This window comes from Rhinolophus sinicus, chromosome 2 (genome assembly GCF_057876585.1).
Source record: "Rhinolophus sinicus isolate RSI-liver-muscle chromosome 2, RSI-T2T, whole genome shotgun sequence".
Taxonomy (NCBI): domain Eukaryota; kingdom Metazoa; phylum Chordata; class Mammalia; order Chiroptera; family Rhinolophidae; genus Rhinolophus; species Rhinolophus sinicus.
Window position 1 is genome coordinate 170,342,808 of NC_142502.1, and position 22,910 is coordinate 170,365,717.

The 22,910-nt window shown below is 36.4% G+C and overlaps 1 protein-coding gene across 8 annotated transcripts in view; it reads right to left on the reverse strand.

Annotated features, from left to right (window-relative positions):
• Positions 1 to 22,910, reverse strand: part of LCLAT1 (lysocardiolipin acyltransferase 1) — a 159,493-nt gene that overhangs the window by 78,428 nt on the left and 58,155 nt on the right. For all 8 annotated transcript variants that reach the window (XM_088796232.1, XM_074331848.2, XM_074331846.2 and 5 more), the window contains exon 3: positions 17,028 to 17,226. In XM_088796232.1, coding sequence (XP_088652358.1) covers positions 17,028 to 17,226 — 199 coding nt within the window. The remainder of the gene's footprint in view (positions 1 to 17,027; positions 17,227 to 22,910) is intronic.

Sequence of the window (22,910 nt, forward strand, 5' to 3'; positions counted from 1 at the left end):
GATTTGTGTGTGTGTGTGTGTGTGTGTGTGTGTGTGTGTGTGTATTTTTGATATTTTTGCCTGGGTTGAGTGTGGGTTGTCAATTCTTTTTACATGGGAGTGTATTTGTTTTTTTCTTTGTTGTTGCTGTTGTTGTGCTTGTTGATTTGTTTTGCTCTGAAATTGCCCTACACCAGGGCCCTACACACACCCAGAGGCCAACTCCAGACCAAACCAGAGTATTATGTGTTTGACCTACAAGTGACACACCCAGAGGGAATTCTCTACAGGCAAAAGAGCCCATAGGGGCCAAGTCTCATCTGGGCGGTCAACCCTCATGCAGCAGCTCATCCACTGTGGGCAGAGCCAATTCTCACAACTAGACAGCCTAGAAGTCAATCCCACCTACTGACAAGCCAAAAGCAATTAAAGCTCAACTTTAATAGGAGAACAAACACAACACAAGGGTCACCTTTGGAGCACACGCACAGGAGAATAGGGAAGTGGTACGAGTCAAATATAAAGGACACATACTACATAAGACCACCCAGCAAAGACTGAGAACCCTAGGGGTCTACCTAATACATCGAAGCAAACACAGAGAGTCAGCCAGAACGGGGAAACAAAAATGTCCCAAATAAAAGAACAGAAGAAACCTCCAGAACTGGAACCAAATGAAATAGAGGTAACCAACCTATCAGAGACAGAGTTCAGACCATTGATGATAAGAATGTTCAAGGAGCGTTGTGATGACATAAGGAAGGATAGAGAAATCATAATGAACAACCAGTTAGAACTAAAGAATACAATGACTGAAATAAAGAACACAGAACACACTTGAAGGAATTACCAGCAGGTTAAATGAGGCAGAGGATCGAATCAACGATGTAGAAGACAAGTTAGCAGAGATCACCCAAGCGGAACAACAAAAAGAAAAAAAGAATTAAAAAAATGAAAATTGTATAAGAGACCTCTGGGATAACATCAAGTGCAAAAACATGTGCATCAGAGGAATACCAGAAGGTGAAGAGAGGGAGCAAGGGATCAAGAACAAAGTAATAATGACTGAAAACTTCCCTAACCTGGTGAAGGAAACCGACATACAAGCCCAGGAAGTGCAGAGAGTTCCAACCAAGATGAACCCAAACAGGCCCACACCAAGACACATTATAGTTAAAATGGCAAAGGTTAAAGACAAAGAGAGAATCCTAAAAGCAGCAAGAGAAAGACAGCAGATTACATACAAGGGAACTCCTATAAGACCATCAAATGACTTTTCCACAGAAACTTTGCAGGCCAGAAGGGTGTGGCAGGAAGTATTCAAAGTGATGAAAAACAAAAGCCTTCAACCGAGATTGCTTTATCTAGCAAGGCTATCATTTAAAATTGAAGGAGAGATAAAGAGCTTGCCAGAAAAGAATAAGCTAAAGGAATTCATTACCACCAAGCCAGCAATGCAGGAAATGTTAAAAGGGCTTCTGTAAACAGAAGATGAAAACAATCTAACGAACACCAGAAATACAAATGACAAAATGGCAATAACTATATACCTATCAATAATCACTGTAAATGTAAATGGATTAAATGCTCCAATCAAAAGACATAGGGTGGCTGAGTGGATAAGAAGACCCTTGCATACGCTGTATACAAGAGACCTCAGATCAAAAGACACATACAAGCTGAAAGTGAAGGGATGAAGTTAAGATATTTCATGCAAATGCAAATGAGAAAAAAAGCTGGATATATACCAATAAGAAAATACCAGAAGGAGAAATTAAGAAAACAGTCCCATTTACAATTGCTTCAAAGACTACAAAATACCTAGGAATAAATTTAACCAAAGAAGTCAAAGATCTGTACTCAGAAAGTTATAAGACACTGAAGAAAGAAACTAAAAAAGATACAAATAGATGGAAACACATACCATGTTCATGGATAGGAAGAATTAATATAGTTAAAATGTCCATACTGCCGAAGGCAATATACATATTCAACGCAATTTCTATCAAACTACCAATGACATTTTTCACAGAAATAGAACATATAATCCTAAAATTTATATGGAATCATAAAAAACCCCGGATAGCCTCAGCAATCTTGAGAAAAAAGAACAAAGTGGGAGGTATAATGATACCTGACATCAAATTATACTACAAGGCTACAGTAATCAAAACAGCATGGCAATGGCATAAAAACAGACACATAGATCAATGGAACAGAATAGAGAGCCCAGAAATAAATCCATGCCTATATGGTCATTTAATCTACGACAATAGAAGCAAGAATTTACGTTGGGGTAAAGACAGTCTATTCAATAAATGGTGCTGGGAAACCTGGACAGACACACACAAAAAAAAAAAAAAAAAAAAAAAATGAAGCGGGACCACCTCCTTACACCATATACAAGAATAAATTCAAAATGGATTAAAGACTTAAATGTAAGATCTGAAACCATAAAACTCCTAGAAGAAAATACAGGAAGAAAGTTTAGAGACATCACCCAGAGTAATATTTTTACTGATAATATCCCCTAGGGCAAGGGAATAGAAAAAAATAAACATATGGAATTATGTCAAACTAAAAAGTATTTTTCACAGCAAAGGAAACCATCAATAAAACAAAAAGGGATCCTACTAAATGGGAGAAGATATTTGTCAAAGATATACCTGATAAGGGGTTAATATCCAAAATTTATTAAAAACTCATTCAACTCAACTCTAAAAAAAACAAACAACCCAATTAAAAAATGGACAGAGGACATGAAGAGACATTTTCCTAAAGAGGACATACAGATGGCAAACAGACATATGAAAAAATGCTCAACCTCCCTAATGAAAAAATGCTCAACCTCCCTAATCATTAGAGAAATGCAAATAAAAACCACAAGATACCACCTCACCCCAGTCAAAATGGCTATCATCAAAAAATCAGCAAACAACAAGTGCTGGCGAGGATGTGGAGAAAAGGGATCCCTCGTGCACTGCTGGTGGGATTACAGATTGGTACAGCCACTATGGAAAACAGTATGGAGGTATCTCAAAAAACTGGAAATGGAAATACCTTATGATCCAGCAATTCCACTCCTAGGTGTCTATCCAGAGAAATCCAAAACACTAATTCGAAAAAATTGATGCACCTCTCTGTTTATTGCAGCACTATACACAATAGCCAAGACATGGAAACAACCCAAATGCCCATCGGTAGACGACTGGATTAAGAAACTGTGGTACATTTATACAATGGAGTTTTAATGCAGCCATAAAGAACGAAATCTTATCATTTGCAACAATACGGATGGACCTAGAGAACATTATGTCAAGTGAAGTAAGTCAGACAGAGAAAGACAAATACCATATGATCTCACTTATATGTGGAATCTAAAGTAAAGAATAAATGAATGAACTAATCAGAAACAGTCTCAGAGACACAGAGGAAAAACTGAGGGTTGCTAGATGGGAGGGGGCAGGGGATGAGGGAGAAGGTGAGGGGATTAGAAAGCACAATCGGTAACCACAAGAGTGCCACGGGGATACGAAAGTCAGGTTGGGGGAAATAAGGTTGTAAAGATTTGGTAGGGTATCCGATGGACACTTATCTTATTACAGAGACCACCTCATGGACGGTGTAGATGCCTGATCACTGCAGTGTATACCTGAAGCTGAAGCTGAATAATAATGAATGTCAACTATAATTTTATTTATTTGTGTATATACATATGTATATATATACACATACATTCACAAGAAGCGGAGTACAGCATAAGGAATAGAGACAATGGAAATGTAACGGCTGTATGCGATGTCAGAGGGGTAGTAGATTGGAAAAGGGGGTTTATCACCTTGTGAGGGGTATAAATGATAACTGTCTAACTATTACATTGTTTTGTACACCTGAAACTTAAAAAAAAAAGAATGGAGTCTAATACTTGGCTGGTTGTATGCGTAAGAGCTGCCATAGAAATGACCTTAAACTCAGGGGCATTCACACCTTTACAGAATTGGACAGAGAGAAGCAACGTTGATGGGATTGTTTGAAGAAGAAACGGTCCCATTTTGCCTCTGCAGGAAGGTTGTCAGTGAATGAAGATTTATTTGGGCTGAGTTGACATGGGTGAGTGAAGTGAATCCGTTCTGCACCCGGGTATGAGGTGGGCGGTGCACAGCAGCCAATACAGCAGGGGGCGCTCTCCAGCAACGTGTTCACTTCGTGAAAATGAAAATCCCGTGTTACCTGTGTCCAGCTTCACAATTGCTCAAAATCTGGATTTTATGTGACCTTGCCTGATTTTTATGTTAGGATATAATTTTTAAAAATAGACACTGTGGGAACTAATTCTGTGGCATAAAGACGCGGTAGGTCTCATGAAGCCCATTATTTGCCAGTTTTACGACCTCTGCTTCAGGTACCCAGAAATCCACCGAAATGCAGAGCCAGACATGTGGAGCCATTTGCTGGGTGCCATCGGATATCACCTCCTTCCAAATGTCCTACAGATTGCTTTTCTTCTGACTCACTGGGCTTTTGAGGTTCTTTGGTTCATTTTTCATGCAGTGAGAACAATGAAGGATATTATGAAAAGTAGCCCAGTGAAACTCATCCCAGTCTTGAATGTTAGGATGTTTTTTCACAGACATTGATGATTATGTGACACTATGTGCTTGATAAGATCAACTTAGAAATGTCTGCTTAACTTTTATCATCAGAAATAAATGTGCTTTAAGGGGCAAAGAGTTTGTTTTCATATTTTATCGACTCTATGACTGTCACAGTTCATGTTTGCATCTTGCTGTTGGATGCTAGAAAACCAGAATGACTGTGTGTGTGAACACTTCTGGGACCATCCTCTTTTCATTCACTCACTTTCCTTTTGTTTAATACCTAGGGTCACTGAGCGCTGGAATGTGGCTAGTTTGAACTGAGAAAAACTAGCTGTACATATAAAACAACAAAACCAACTGTGAAGACATAATTAGAAGAAAATATATGAGATCAGTAATGATTTTTACGTTGGCTACATATTGAAATGATAATGTTTGGGATAAATTTGGTTAATAAAACATATTAAGAAAATTTTATCTGTTTCTTTAAAAAATTTTTCAATTTAAAATTTTAATTAAAAAATAAATTTTTTTGGCTCATCTGTGTGGCTCCCATTTAAAGCTGAGACATATTTTAATCAAAGTTTAACAATTGTCTTAACTTAGTGAAGACACTGGGTGATCCACAGTTGCTGGTCACTCACTTGCTCAGCTTCACTGCTTGACTGATGAAGACAATTCCATCTTTCAGCCCCTTCTCACTGTGTGCCATCCCCACTCAGCAGAAGGCAAGGCTGCATCCTCTCTGAGGCCCTGATGTAAGTAATAGCACCAGACTTCAGTATCACTAGCTCCTCGATGATGAGAATCTCAATTCTCCCCAGAGTGTGTCAAAGTGAGGCTCCCTTATCTCCCGGTCAGCACTGCGTCGGGAGGCAGGCGGGTGATGCGGGCTGAGGATGATTTACTGCAGGTGACACAAGTTTCTGTTGATGCACTCGTGAAGACCGTGTCTGCAGGATCCGTAGTGCAGATCCGGGATACCGAGATGAATACATGAATAATTGTTTTGATAATATTAAGCAGGCAGCTTTGTGATGCAGCTTTGCAGCATCTGCTGTCAACAACAGACAAAAGGAGGTCTACTAACTGATCATTTCCAAGTTTTACAATTGCTTCTTTTTAACAGCAGCCCAATTTTATGGACAAATAGAAAGATAAGTTATGACAAATACAAAGAGTAATAATAAAAATATTTATTGAATGGTTACTATGTGTCTGGTACTGTTCTAAGCATTTTTCATTAATTCAATTAATTCTCAGGACAACCTTATGAATTAGGTAAAATTATTATCCCTATTTTATGGGTGAGGAAACTGGGGCACATTGAGACTCAAAGAACTAGGAAGTGGTAAAACCAGTGTGCCTTCAAATGTAGCCAGTGTGGCTCCAAAGTTGATGTTTTTAACCAGTGTCCTAAACAGCCTCTATGTAATATACACTTGACTCTCTCTAAAGTATAAAACACAGTTTAAATTCTCTTCAGAGAATTATCTACTTCTCCGAGGTTAGATTTTCCATTTTTTAGTACTACTCTATTTAAAGTTGTGAGTTTTTAGACAATAGTTTAGAGGTTATCAGAGGGTAAGGGAGGAGGGGCTGGTATATGAGGGTAAAGAGATCAAATATATGGTGATGGAAAAAGAACTGACTATGGGTGGTGAGCACACAATGTGATTTATAGAAGATGATGTATTACAGAACTGTACACCTGAAATCTATGTAACTTTACTAACAGTTGTCACCCCAATAAACTTAAAAAAAAAAGTTGTGTGTTTTCCTCAAATACTAGCTCTGCATTATCCTCCTATTTGTAAAGAATATTCTATACTGAAAAAGGCTGACATGTAGAATGTATTTCTCCATTCCAAGTGAGAATATCTGTTGCTCCCTTCAGGGAGGGAGCAGTAGCAAGACCTGTGGGTGGGGCTGTGCCGTAAAACTCTTCTAATAGTTTGTATATGTTTCAGAAATGCCAGAAAGGGAAGTAAAATGGCTGAATCAGTCAGCCTCTTTAACCTCTCCTTTGAAGATATGATGATTCTTCCCCGCTGGTCCTTTGCCACCTCTTGTTCCCTTTATACATCACTAATGCTTTGGAATTTTTACTTCTTTTAGCTTAAACATTTTTCACCCTTTCATAAAAATCACTGGAACACTTCGTGAGTTTTTCCCCATTTCACTGCCATCAAAGCATGTTTTATTAGTGTTTAAAAGCAATAGCCAGAGCTTTCTGAATATTCTTGAGACCTTCAACTGTACATTTCTATGACATTAAAATACACCTATGGGCTGATAGATGACAGGACAACTGCTCATGTCATTTGAAATTAAGCTATATAACTTGTCTTTCCAACTTTGCCATTGGGGAACATTCCATCTATCAACTCAGGTTCTCAGACAAGGGCTGGGAGTCTGGAAGGCTTTTAAAGACAGATTCTGTGGATGCTGGCATGGTATTGCTACTGCTGTCTTCTTTCAAAAACCCCGTTTATGTTATCAGCATTACCTTCTCAAAGTAGACAGGAATAACCCCTGAGTTACTCTACTGTTCAAAGCTATTCCATGGCTTAAATTCTCTTTTCTCAAGTGTTAGAAGTGGTGGGGTAAAAAATAAATAAATAAATAAATAAACTATTTACATTGAGGGTAGTTTTAACATTATGCATTCTTTCTCAATAAAATGCAAGCACTTTCATCATTTTAATCCTTTTTTTTTTTCATTTTAGTGTAGATGGATACAGTTAAGGGAATCAGAAAAATATCTACACTACTCACCTAGTATTCTAAAACCTGAACTTCAAAGACAGATTCAGGTGATTTATCACTGTTGTCCATGTATTCATTCATTAATTACGGCATCCACTACGAGACCAGGAATGCAACACCAGAAACCAAAAGCAATGTAGAAGAATAGACAAACTGTTCTCTTCAACGTATTTTCAGTCCTGAATATGCAAGGTGTGGATGCCTCTATTAAATGAGAGTGAATGGTAATATGAACAGACGCAAATTTTATATAAACTTATATCACAACAATCATGATCAAATAATATATGTACTGAGTGTATATAACAAAAGTTATACAAATAAATCCAGAACAAGTAGTTATATTTATCAGAATTTCAATTTCTGTCAGGGTACTAAATGCTACAGAAAGTTAGGGAAGGTCTGCCTTCTTGGAACTCACATTTTAAGTGAAATAAGGCTTTCTACATCCCTCTTTTAAGGTGATTAAATTCCATGAAGGCTCTGGCTTTCAAAAACATTGAGAGGAGGCAGACAATTTTATGACTTTTTCCTGTAATAATCCTGTTGTAGTATGCCTGTATCATTAGGTTTCAAATGTGCCTATGCTGAAAACACAAGACAGAAATCAAAGTATAAAATATGAGCAATTAAATACTATTCTAAAGCAAACTTGATTCTAAATATAATTTCAAACTTGAAATACCACAGAATGGAGAAAAATGGATAAAACCACCCTTACTGCAGATTTCACTAGACTCCACAAACAGATTAGCATATCTACCTGCAGACAGTAGAAAGTCTTGCTTAAATTGAAGAAACATCCGTTTGGGTTGGCAAGATGAGACTTCTTGGTTATGATTACAGTCTCAGGATTCACACTACTGTGGGACCAAAACCAATCTCATACTGTGTGACATGTGCCATTTAATCAATTTTCTAGATGCTCTGCCACCTGAGATACCTATTCCTGTTGCAAAATTGATTCCTATACTAAGTACATTACTAGCTCTGCACATTGAGAGGGCCAATAGTAACTAGCATGTGGTAAGCAGACTAATGACCCCACAAAAGAGGTCCACATCCTCATTCCTAGATCTGTGAGTATGTTACATGGCAAAGAAGAATTAGGACTGCTAATCAGCTGAATTTAAGATAGGGAGATTTTCCTGGATTAATTTGGGCCCAATGTAATCACCAGAGTCCTTATACGGGGAAGCAGGAGGCAGGAAAAGACTCAGCGTCAGAGTGATGCAGTGAGGACTCCACCGGTCCTTGCTGGTTTTAAAGATGGAGGAAGGGAGTCAAGGAATGGGGAAATCCATTAAGTGGAAAGGTTAAGGAAACAGATTCTACACAGAGCCTACAGAAAGAAACTAGTCCTGCCCATGCCTTAATTTTAGCGCAATTAGACCCACATCAGACTTCTGACCGCTAAAACAGTGCAATACTGAATGTGCGTTGTTGTTGAAGTTACTCCATTTATGGTACAAGCAGTAATAGGACAGTGATACGGAGCATAATCAGTGCCCAGATCTTACTAATACCATTTTTTTTTTTTTTTTTGCTGGCAGTTGATGGTGTCACTTTCATCATTGCTTTTATTTGCATTCTAACAAATCAAAGACCTAAACATCCTTACTTAGGATTCACTTATGATATACCATTTATTTACTTGATTGTAACAGTTGAAGATTATCAGTAACAACCTTTCTAAGATACAGTTTTGGCACCATTTTCACTGTGGAAGAACATTTTTAATTCTTGGCTACATAATGTGTCCCTGCCTGGTATTCATTACACAATGGTGTAACTCTCAGAAATCTCTCACTTTAAGCATAAGGAAAATATTTTCTATAAGATTTATATAAGGAATAAACAAGGAAAAAGTCACATAGATTTTTTTTTAAAAAAACTCCCCTAATGATGACATATATAATACATACAACAGCTAATTCATTTCCCCCCCAGTATTGCAATGCTGCCTTTCTCTTTTAAAATGTCATTACAATTTAGAGGTAACTTAGCCTCAAGTGAAAGGACAACTAAAAAACACTGGACTCAAATTATCGGTGGAAATTAAGATGAAAAAACAAACTATAAGGTACAGCAGGTCCACTTCTCCCATCTTTATACTATTATTGTAAAGTACCCTTTTCAAAGTTTGGCTCAAACTGATCGTTGTAAGATTTCTTTTATTTGTGCTTCTTCACTGACTGCGAAGCACATACAAAACCCTCACGTTCCCTCCAAATTCATTTACTGCCTTCTAAAATCACACTGTTATGAAAACATTCCTTTTAGGTAATTTTTAGAATCTACTTATTAATTTAGGCAAGGAATTCCTTAATTTACAGTAGACCTGGGGGTACTGAAAGGCCTAGAGTCAAAACACACCTCATAATTCACATTTGGGATGCCTAGCAGCCTAAAGCAACGCCAATCTGACTGAGATACTAGAGACAGTACACAGCGATGGCACAGCCGACTTAGGTACCAGTTGTACTGACTTCAGTAAGTTACTGATTGGATGACCTCACAACCCAGAGCCATTTCTCCCAGACAAAGAGACTGTCAACTTCCATACCGCTCAGGGCTTGAGATTTGTTAAGAAGTCAGCTGAACCATTCAAAACAAAAGCTTCCTTTAAATTAGTTAGATCTCAATGCAATTTAAAAAAATTACTTAGTTCTCAATGTATCCCAAAAAGAAGTATAATCCTGGTATACTGCCTGGCACATGATTTAACTGAATTGAACCTTTGTTGCCAATGGATTTCCCTTCCTCCCCACAATAAATGAATGAATGAATGAATGAATGAATGAATGGCATCAAACTCATTCAGCTAAGCAAGTCTGGCAACTGAAACTATAAAATCAATAATTACAAGTACTGATTTTTCACCTAGCAGGAGAATTGTTAAGATAAAACTGACCTGTGTTATGTACCTAAAAATACAGAGATGTGTAGGCAATATCTAGCCATAGAACTTAAACATATTCAATATACTCTGTCTACTACATTTCATTTGACAGTTTTCATTAAAATCTTGATTCATAAGCGTTTAATAAAATTTACTGAATGAGTAAATCAATCACTAGATAATTTATCGCTTGGTGAAATGGGGGAAGGCAAGTTATATCAGGATGCTTTTGGCTCTGAGTAACAGAATAATCTGAAAGTCAAATAAACAATCTGAGCTTATGTCTCTCACATAAAATGAAGTCTGGCCCCAAGGCTGACGCCAGGCTCTCTACATTCTACTCTGCCATCCTCTTGGACTCAATACAGTTGCAGTGGCTCCAAGTACGATGTGCTTTCACAATAATGTCTCAAATTAGGAAAGGAGCAGTATCCTCCTTCATCAACCTCCTTCCTTTTGATTAAGAAGGAAAGTCTTTCCCAGAGTCTCCTGACAGCACTTTAAGTGCCTTTGGAGAGACTGGCCGATAGGAGGCTGAGAAAGCCGGCATTAGGTCTTTTCTTCCTCTGTGTGGGGTGTGTGTATTACAGAGATGCATTGTTAAAATCAGTGAGACATTCAAACATGTTTGCTGTAGAGATTCCTTCCAGGAAGGTCCAGGCAGTGGTTGGTTTCGTGATGAGGAACGCTTATCTATTGTAGGTAACAAAATTGATTCCCTGGTTGCACCAAAGAAACTGACAGGAGTAGAGTGTTACTGATACTGAGTCTTGTGGAGAATCTTCTCCAATTTAGAAATGTGTTTGTCTTAGTCTTCTGAGATGCTCAGGGGAGCATCATACAATTTTGTTAAATAAAAGAAAAAGGGCCCACCAAATTGGATGGGGTCAAAGATATTCACGGCTTAAATGTGGTCCTACTTTTAGTGGATGCCCATTCTAAGGAGGAGGAAGCCAGATAGGAGAGGGAGTTTTTCTTCTTACAGAAGATAAAGTTTGGCATTACAAACTGTAAATATCTCAAATGAGAAACATGCATCGATATACAATAGATAATAAAATTAAGGTGACTTCAATAACTAGTAATTCTTAAAACTGTGTGAGCAACATCTTTAAGTAAACTTATACCTTACTAACACTTACTAATACATTAAAGAAATACAGTTAAAACTGAAAATTTGACCACAGACGCTCCCTGTGTTGCAGCACTTTCATGGTAACCAGCAACATGCTATCACCATCGTTTGTCCAATGCACTGGCAGGTATACAACAGATCTTAACTTAACCGAGGCTTTTTTATTTATAGTCTTTAAGAAGAGAAATGCTTATAAAACACCTCAGGCATTTAAAATAAAATTCTAGTTATTTCTGTAATTCTAACTTGACCAAATGGTTTTTAATATTTTGGCAGACAGATTGTACTCTGGGAGACTAAACTTAAGAATAGCCTCCTACCCAGTTTCAATTCTCCTGCTAAAGCCAATACCACACGACCTGAGGAACATACACACACAAGCTTTGTGTGTCTTTGTGTGTCTTTAACAAACTGAGATTCACAGGGGCCAACCTGTTACTTCTGACTCCTCCCTGATCTCATTCCGAACAATCTAGATATATTTCACAATCGATGCTTTTCCTAGCTTTCACCATTATATTATGTTGCAGATTTAGAATTGTAGAATTATATGACAACTACTTTGTCAGAGAAATTTTTAGTTTAATTCATGATGTGGCCACTTTTTAAACCATAAACTCTTTAATATTTAATCCACCTTATGCTTTCTAAAAGCCTCAAACTCTTGTGTCTACTAGTGTGATTAACAATCCAGAAAACCGAGCAGCCACGAGCTGGGCGGGCACAAGTCGCACGTGCCTTTTCTGGTACAAAATCACTGGGCAAATGGACTTTTTATGACACCTCTGGGTTTCATTTCATTTCATTAGATTTTGCTAAGTGGTTACAAAATTGGTTAAAAATAAGAATCTATGTGTATACCACCTTTAGAAACTGGTGACATTCCAGGAGGAACCATGTAAGAAACCCAAGGACCATAGCTAAGAAACTGGTCTGCACTGGAAAGATCCAAGATGGTGCCCGAAAACCCCTTCCTAAGTGACTTTTAAGGAACTTGTCTTCATTAGCACGCTAAAAATCACGCCCAAGGGTAGAGATTTAACATTAAAATGACACAGGCAATGTATGGCCAGACATGCTTGGAAACTGCACAATCTGCTCTGCCATTCAAAGAACTCTCCACCTTTTCTCAGAAATCCCTACCCCTGAACCCACCTACCTTCCATCAATCCTTTACGACTCTCCTGATTTCCCAAAATTGGGAAGAAGGTGCCTGAGCTCACCATTCCTTGATCAAAGAATAAAGTTTCTGCTCTGCTTTACCAAAAAAAGAAAAAAAAAAGAAACTGGAGACATCTAATTAAAGGACATTTTTTCTTAAAATCTAACTGCATATATCAAAATCTAACTGCACATATCTTAGCAAACTCTAAACAGTTAAGTTATAAAGAGTTTTGGTAAGTTAACTAGACCTGGAATCTAAACACTGTTAATTATTTTTTTCCTAGTGTGTTACTTTTATATTTTAAAAAAAGAACTTTCAAATTCCCAACTTTCATCCATTGTCTAACCTGGCACTACAGATATAAACTATTATTTTCCTTTAGTCATTACAGTCCAAAATATGGTAAGCAAACATTTATTTAAAAATAATTATAAATAGCAATAGTAAATACTCCCTAAGTTATGCCAAATTGTCAACAAGCTAAGTCTAGCAGTCTGATGCCAGATAGAGCTGTGACCACTAAGCTGCGTCCATTCTTTTCCCTTTCTTTCATTTCCTCCAGCAAACTCCAACTTTAATACTCTCATTTACAAATGAGCTCTGTTTTGGGTTTGTTTTTTTGCTGCCTACACTTTTGCCTTGCTTAATTTACTTTGCACTTATTCACTATAAAGTTACTAAAATCATTTTTTATCCAATCCAAAATCTGTTCTCATTAACGTTTTGCATTTTCATGAAATCCTATCAAGCCTGAAAATATTTAAGAGCTAGAAAGTGTAAGAAACTCTGTAACAAGCTTATAACTCATGTGAGAAAAGAAAATGGGCAAATGGAAAAGCTAAGAATGATATGCTTATATAGGAACGCAACACAAGAGACAGGTTTGCAATGACAAAAATGGCTATACTGGTGCAGAGTAGGTAGAAATAAAGATTAGGTGGTTAGAGAAAGAGAATATGGGTCTGCGAGACACTGGGAAAATCAGATGTCTAATGTGGATCCCTGTAAGGCAAGAGCTGGATGTTCCAATTGGAACTATCGAAATAAAAGGCAGCAAGAAATAAAGCTCTACTGGCATTGAATTTAATCATAACCATCAACAAAGCAGTACTACTTTTTAAAATTGAGATATAATTGATATATGACATTAGTTTTGGGTATATGACAGAATTATTCCATACATGTATATATTGTGAGATGAACACCACAATATGCCTAGCTAGCATCCATCACCACAGATACTTACAAATTCTTTCTCTTATAACGAGACCTTTTAAGATCTACTCTCCCAGCCACTTTCAAACATTCAATCCAGTACTATTAACTATTGTCACCATGCTTCACATTATTCCCAGGACTTGTTTATTTTATGACTAGAAGTCTGTGCCTTTTGACCACTTTCACCATTTCACCCACCCCCTAACCCCCGGCCTCTGGCAACGACCAATCTAATCTGTTCTCTGCATCTATGAGTTCGGTTTTTTTTGTTGTTCTTTTTAATTCCACATATAAGTGAAATCGCATGTAGTTGTCCTTCTCTGTCTGACTTAATTTAACGTAACGCCCTCAGTGCTCATCCATGTCGTCACAAACGGCAGGATTTCCTTATTTTACATGGCTGAATAATCTAGTGTGTGTGCATGTGTGTGTGTGTGTGTTGTGTGTGTGCGTGTGTACCACTTTTCTTCACCCATTCATTCATCAATTAACAATCAGGTTGTTTCCATGTCTTGGCTACTGTAAATAATGCTGCAATGAACATAGGGGTACAAAAATCTTCCAGATAAATACTCAAAAATGGAATTGCTGGATCAAACGCTAGTTCTATTAATTTTTTGATGAAAAAGAATTGCTTTCCATAGTGGCTGTAGTGATTTACATTCCCACCAACAGGGCCTAATGATTCCCATTTCTTCATATCTTTGACATCACGTAATATTTCTCGACTTTTTGAAAACAGCCATTCTGAAAAGTGTAAGGTGATATCTCATATTGTGACTTTGATTTGCATTTTCCTGATGATTAGTGATGTTGAGCACCTTTTCACCTACCTGTTGGCCATCTGTATGTCTTCTTTGGGAGACAGTCTATTTCAGATCCTTCGCCCATTTTTTATTCAGATTCTGTTTTTCTGCTATTGAGTTGTATGAATTCTTTATACTTTTTGGATATTAACCTCTTGTCAGTTATATAATTTACAAATATTTTTCCCATTGTGTAGGTTGCCTTTTCATTTTGCTGTTGGTTTCCTTTGCTGTGCAGAAGCCTTTTAGTTTGATGAAGTCCAACTTATTTCTTTTTGCTTTTGTTGCTTTGCTTTTGGTGTCAGATCCGAAAAATCACTGCCAATACCAATGTCAAGGAGTTTACTACCTATTTTTCTTTTAGGAGTGTTATGGCTTCAGATCTTACATTCATGTCTAATCATTTTGAGTTAATTTTCATGTATAGTATAAAATAGTGTGGGTCCAGTTTTCCCAATACCATCTATTGAAGGGACTGCCATTTCCCCATTAAATATTCTTGACCCTTCTGTCATACATTAATTGAACATAAATGTATGGGTTTACTTCTGGCCTCTATTCTGGTTCATTGATCTGTGTGTCTGTTCTTATGCCAATACCATACTATTTTGATTACTATACCTTTATAATACTCGTACAGTTTAAAATCAGGAAACATTATACCTCCAGCTTTGTTCTTCTTTCTCAAGATTGCTTTGGCCATTCAGGATCTTTTATGGTTCCATACAAATTTTAGGATTGTTTGTTCTATTTCTCTGAAAAATGCTACTGGAATTTTGATAGAGATTGCACTGAATTTGTAGATTGCTTTGGATAGTATGGACATTTTAACAACATCAATTCTTCCTATCCACAAGTATGAAATATCTTTCCCTTTATTTGATTCTTAATTTCTTTCATTAATGTCTTGTAGCTTTCAGTGTACACATCTTTTACCTCCTTGGTTAAATTTATTCCTGGGTATTTTATTCTTTTAGATGCAATTGTAAATAGGATTTTCTTAATTTCCTTAGTTCATTATGATTAGTGTATAGAAACAACAGATTTTTCTATAATGATTTTGTATCTTGTGACTTCATTAATTTATTTATTAGTTCTAAATTTTTTGGTGAAATTCAGGGTTTTCTATATAACATGTCATCTACAACTAGTGAGCAGTTTTACTTGTTTTCCAATTTGGATGCCATTTGCTTGTTTGCTTTTTTGCCTAATTGCCCTGGTAAAGACTTTAAATACTATGTTGAATAAGAGTGGCAAGAATGGGCACCCTAGTCTTAGTCCTGATCTTAGAAGAGAAGCTTTCAGCTTTTCATTATTGAGCATGACATTAGCTGTGGGCTTTTCACATGACCTTTATTATCTTGAGGTATATTCCCTCTATACCGACATTGTTGAGAGTTTTTAATCATAAATGGAAATTGAATTTTGTCAAATACTTTTTCTGCATATATTGAGATATGATTTTTATCCCTCATTCTGTTGATGTGGTGTATCACACTGATTTGCAGATGATATAATACTATATAGAGAGAACACTAAAGATTTTACCATAACACTATTAAAATGAATAAATGAACTCAGTAAAGTAGCAGGACACAAAATTAATATTCAGAAATTGATGGCAATTCTTTACACCAATAATGAACTATTTAGAGAAATTAAGAAAAAATTTACAATTGCATCAAAAAGAATAAACTGCCTAGGAATAAATTTAACCAAGGAAGTAAAAGCTGTACAAAACATTGAGAACATATAAATGGCCTGTAGACACACGAAAATATGCTGAATATCACTCATCAGGGAAACGAAAATTAAGACCACAATGAGAAATCACCTCCCACCTGTCAGAATGGCTATCATCAAACAACAAGTGTGGTGAAGATGTGGAGAAAACAAGCACTTGTGCACTGTTGGTGGGATTATAAGTTGGTGCAGCCACTATGGAAAAGAGTTTGGAGGTTCCTCACAAAATTAAAAATAGAATTACCATATGACCCAGCAATTCCACTGCTGGGTATTTGTCCAAAGAAATCCAAAACACTAATTGGACACGATATATGCACCCCCATGTTTACTGCAGCATTATTTACAATAACCAAGATATGGAAGACAGTTTCTGGCCTAAATTTTCCTACATGACACGCAAGAAAAAGTTACTGAACTATTAATTCATGTCTTTCAAACTGTTGGTCCCTCTGGAACTATATCTACTTCCTTGAAAAAAGTTCATTCTTTCTTTCAAAGTAAGATGTTTCAAAAAAGAGATTAAAATAACGTGTTATGATCCACTAAGAAAAAATGAAACTAGTGATTGTATTTATGCTAGTGGTGGTGGGGGGTGGTGGAAATGGCTTTAATAGTTAAGCGGAGTTTAGTAAGTTATTTTGTAGTTTTCGGGTGGATACATCACATATAAAATGAATGAACAACTTAAAATAATTTATGAATAACCTACCAAATCCGGGAACACTTTTGAGACTGGCTTTGAGGCAAATTTTCTCCAACCTGAGGTAGCTATATCTCATCAGACAATTCCAGAGGAACATCCAGTCCATTCTTGTCCGATGATTCATGATAATGACACTTCTTTCTCCAGGAACAAATGCATCACCTGTTATAAGCACTTTTACACCAAACATGGTCTCCAGCATTGCCTAAGGAAAAAACAATATATATAACAAAGTTATGATTTCCCATAAGTCTATTTTATCATGTCCTATAAATAAATCTTTTGATTTCTAATAAGTTAAGTCAAAAGCGTAGCTTTTCCCATGATCCTTCTATAACAAACCAGGAAAAAGCAGTTAATCTGAAAGAATGAGAGTCTGAAGGTACTGTTTGTATTTTTAGTGCTACTAATTTAAGTTTCTGGCAGTATCCTAACTTTCATTGAAATCCTCACGATACTAAGTTAAAAAGAAAAAAGTGGAAAAGGTGTATAATAAGATTCCATTGTGTAATTTTTTAAAGCTATAAATATATAAGATTATTACACTTTTTATGGAAAGGACAAAGTCAACACGGAGTATGGGGCTGAAGGAACAGAAAGTTAATTTTTTCACTTTATAACTTTCTGTACTATGATCTTTTTTAAACAAATACACATATCTGTTTATTTTAACAATAAAGAATAAAAAAAACTGAATTTTTACAAAAGTGCTGCACTCCTCGCACCTACAATAGTGCCTGGTACATAGAAAATGTCAAATATTTGCTGAATTTTGAAATTAACTTTTCTGAGGGCCAGTATTTAATATGTATGAAATATTTAGAAGAATAGTACATTATAGACTGAAGTTCTTTAAGGAAAAAAAAAACAGATAATAAGAAACCTTAGTTACTTATTTCACTCCCTATTTAAATTTTTAAATAATTCACATGTAACAAATTTACTAGTTAATATTTGACTTCACTATTAATGGAGAGAAAACTGGTCCAAGGCAGATAAAAGATAAGAAAACCAAAAGTTCTCTTTGGCAATACCATGAAAACATGATCCAAGTGTAGCAAATAAACTGTGGTAGCGTCATACAATAGAATATGATACAACAACGAAAATAAATGAACTATAGGTATCTACAACAATATGGATGACACGGAAGCATGATGTTGAGAGACAGAAGCCAAGCAAACAAAAAGAGTACGTACAGTAAGTATCCATATATAAAACTTTCTAAAACAGACAGTAACTAAAGTATACTAGGAGTAAATATATAGGGAGTACAATTATAAAGAACAGCAAGGAAATGAGGGAGTAAAATTATAAACAACAGCAAGGAAATAACTACCGTCCAAGTCAGGTTAGTGGCTACTTCTAACAAACAGGAGGGTAGTGATTGGGTAGCTGGCTGGAGGGCTGGCAATGTTCTATTTCTTGACCTGGTTGATAGTTATACCTGAAAATTATTTATTAAAGTGGTAATTGTTTTATTAACTTTTCAGTATGTTAGGTTTCATATCAAAAATCGATTTTTAAAGAATATGATACAAACCAACAATAGGACTTCAACAACATAACAATAAATAGGACCAAGAAAAAAAGAATATTAGCTAAAGGAAAAGGAAAAGGTAGAAATGTTGTACGTCCAAAGAAGTAAAGAGTCACAGAGTGTTAGGATCTTAACGGAGTGAAAAAAGATCATTTGGGCTAACATAGCTACAGATATCCCACAGGTCCCCATTAAGTTACTTTCCCAGGGCTGAGATTCACTTCAGGCCTGGGTATTTAACCTGGCATTTATCAAGCCCTAGAAGAATGGTCTTCGAGAGGTCAAAAAACATGTACCCATCTTGAAATTGTACACAAAGATATGACAATATGCACACAGGTACGTTGCCAGGCCTGTAATTTTCAAGAGTCCTTAACCACTCAAACAATTATAACCCCTACTCCAAAGTCTCGGGGAAGTGAAGTCCCTACGGAGAAGACTTCATGCTGAACAGGATCAGGGCAGAATCCTCTGGCTTTGGACCCACAATAAGAAATATCTCTCTTTCTACTTGTAAGTGTAAAGGACCATCAACTATCAAAATTTTATGTCTTGGCCAAGAGGATATGTGCAAAGTCACCATCCAAAGTTAATTTGAATCGGCTCCTCTCTGCTTTCCACATATGACACACTTTTCAGATTTGTGAAGAACTGAAATGCAGGATACCCCTCCCTTAACTGACAGAAAGAGAGCGTTAACTATTAATTGTGTGTTGTACTAAAGAAAAGAGTTTCAAATCTTAAGCCTATAAACCCAAAAGCTCAACTCTAACCTTTTACGTGCAATTACTAATACATGTTTCCTACGAATCCCAAAACAGTCTTTTGCTTTTTATTATGGAAAATGTCAAAATAAAAAATCCCAGACTGTTTATCCAGGATCATATCATGTGGCATTCCCTCCCTTGTCATCTAGCAGTCTCTCAGAATGTGCCTCAAAGTTATATATAACCTTTTGGGCAGCCTAGATCTCAAGCTCACATTAATCATTTTTAACACCAGACAAGACTTATCTAGTCAACATTATTTACAGGTCCCAGAAGGCAGAATGACACACCACACAGAGATAAAGTTGTAATGTCTACAAAGAACTCCAGAATTCAAATAATCCAGATTAAAAACTATAAAAAAAAAGATACTATTCTCATATTTGTACTATTTCTAATATAGAAGATAGTTTCAGCAATAAGATACTAATCTTATAAAATTTTATAAAGCTTTATTTCTTATATTGAACTAAGAGACACTCTTAGGTAAAACTCTCATGACTTTTACCTAATGAGACAAAGATTTCTTCTAGAATTAGAAATACAGAATTTCTGAGGACCTCTTCTATACCACCTTACTACTTCCATGTGTTCCACCCTATATGAAAACACTAAAATGAGAAATTCCTCTCATGAGCACATAGAATCAGTTTTGTCCTCATGCGCCATGCTCTCCTTTGTCATTCCAATGGGTCTTTATTTAGTCTGAGGTAAGAACACTCTGTGACATTCTTCATCTCCAAGTCTGCTTTGTCTTTTCCGACTCAGCTTGGGCCCCGCTCCTCAAATCCTTAGCCATTTAAGGCTCTGCAATCCCAAGTCACTCATCAAATACTAAGCACTCCTTTTCTTAAGAGAAACAGTCGAGACAGAAATTATAACTATGAGTCTGTGTTTGTTGAACACCTGTTTGCTTATGGGACTGGAATGGAATCAGCAGGCTGTACAAGGGACTTGTGTCCTGAGTGGGGAGTTAGAAAATGACCTCCAAACTCCTAAATCATGATTTAAGGTGAAAGGACAGAACTCCAAGTAATTTTCATAATCCCAGGTAATTAGCTAACAAATGGACAGTTGGGAAGACTCAGTTTTGAGAAGCAAAAACTGCTCCGGGCACATGCAAAGTTTGACCCTGACACTATAATACTGAATAACACTATCCAAAAATTAAATGAACAAAGACATGCACTCCCCATTATAGAAATGTTCTGAGAGACTGGTCACGCCACAGACTGTTCTAGAAGGGATTCTTGTAGGTTAACCAAACAAGTAGATTAGACTAGGTGACCTCTATGTCTCATCTAACTCTAAGACTCTAAAAGATTCTACTGTGGTACCTCATTTAACACAGAAAATGTGATCCTTAAAAATAGTAAGACAAGAAAAATCTTGTCCATGAAATCATTTCAATGCATAAGAGAAACTTATAAAAGAGATCATTTTGTGATTATTTCTGTGAACAATAATTAGCCTAAGTGCATTTCTCTAACTTATTTTTAGTGAAAACTATTTTTAACTGTTGGGGATTGCTTAAAATAAAGTACACCTATGGGGAAACATGATTAACTTCCTTCTGAATAAAGAAAATGACATATTCTACTATTTGTTCAAAATAAAAACTCCTATCACACCTCGTAAAAGTATGAAATAAACAATCATATAAGACACCCCGACAGTTTTTCTCCATTTCTTTGAGCAGAGATGTTCACTACTGCAAACCAGAACATCAATTTTCTGTAAGCTAGCTGTAAGAGATTCAACCGCAATACATTTCTTAACTAGAAGACTCTCCACCTGATATTCTGTTACTAGTTAAGGCAGCGAGTTAAACAGCTAGGTAATAGAAGTTTTGTCAAATATATACCAATACAATACTATGGAGATGGTTGAACCTTGCCTATGTATTAAGTTCTCAAGTCAGATAACGAGACAAACGTCAGGAACAGCTGAAATTACCCTTGAAAATCTCACAGGAAGATGCCTCACAAGAGATTAGCACACGATCACAAAGTCCAGCTCGGCTGGTGTTTTCTAAATGTTGGACCCGATTTCTCCAGCTGACCATCAGATTATGTGATTGGTTTACATGTTATTTTAAACACATGACTCATACTCAGCACAGAACCACTCACATTTCCTGTCACCTCACATGAAGTGGAGGTTCAGAGGGAACACTCCGTTTAATAACTTATCTCTCTACTCTTCCCTCACCCTTCCTAGTGCATCTAATTGAAATTGTATAATGTAAACAGATGCATAATATAATTCTGCTGTAATAGTAATAGTACTAGTAGCAATAGTACTAGAAACAGCTACGGCAGAATTTGTCCAATAAAATGCAGCATTTCTTCCAGAATAATACATTTTAACTATATACATGACTTCTCAGGGGAAAAAAAAGACTCCATTTCCCAGATTCTCTTACAGCTTTTAGCTGTTTTTACCCTTGGGTGAGCAAGAGCGCTATGTGCACCTTGTAATAGTTCACCAGTCTAAAAGAAACATGCTTGCTCCGGTCTTCCTCCCTCCGCACTGACTGAAGAGGAAGGCAAAGAAATGGCAGTGACCAGCTAGGACATACAGAGGAGGACATCATGCCAGGCTGGGTGGAAGGAATCTGAGTCCTTGACTGACAGCGGAGGGCAGAGCTGCCCTGCCAAGCTACACCTACAGATGAATAAAGTTCAAGTTCTACCTGATTCAAACCACTCACCGTACTTTGAATTTTCTTTGATAGTATTAGGTTGGTGCAAAAGTAATTGCGGTTTTTGCAATTATTAACCTTTTAAACCGCAATTACTTTTGCACCAATCTAATATAATTTAGCCTACCCCCTAAAACTAATATAGTAGCAAACTTTACAAAGGCTATATTATTATCTCATTTAGTCATCACAGTAACTTTCTGACACATGTAGACAGTATTAGTATCCCATTTTTAGAGATGAAGAAAGAGAAATTTAGAGAAACTAAATAGCTTAGCCAAGTTTAAATGACTAGAAAGTGATAAGGCCAATAGTGAAACCAAATGTCTGTCTCCAATGTCTGTACCAATAAGCACTGTGCTTACACTGGCTGTCCAATATAAATCAGACTGATTGGACACTGTAAAGTATTATAATTGCAATGATTTCTACTGATGTAGTAACTACAAGAAAATTCTCAAAACTCTTAAGGTTCTAGTAGAGAGGTTCAGCCAAAAACATGTGATTCATAATCAAAAGATTACGTAATGTGTAAAACTGATGATATTAAAGAAAATGAAGTGTAGTGCCAATATATGACTATCACCAGAAAATCCTTTACCTCTAAATGTTGGCTTTAGAATTAGACATACAATGCTGGATCTGGAATGGATCTCAAAGATCATCTACTCTAACGTCCTTATTTTACAGAGGATGAAATAAAAACCTAAAAGAAGTTATGTAAATGACTTGAAAAAGAGTCAAACATTATCAAAACAAAATGTCTCCGGTTTTATTAATGATTATAAGTGGAATTATTTAACATTCAGATGTAGGTAACTTTTTAGAAAAATCCACTCATGATAGTTAATTTTGTATGAACTGAAAACATGCTTATT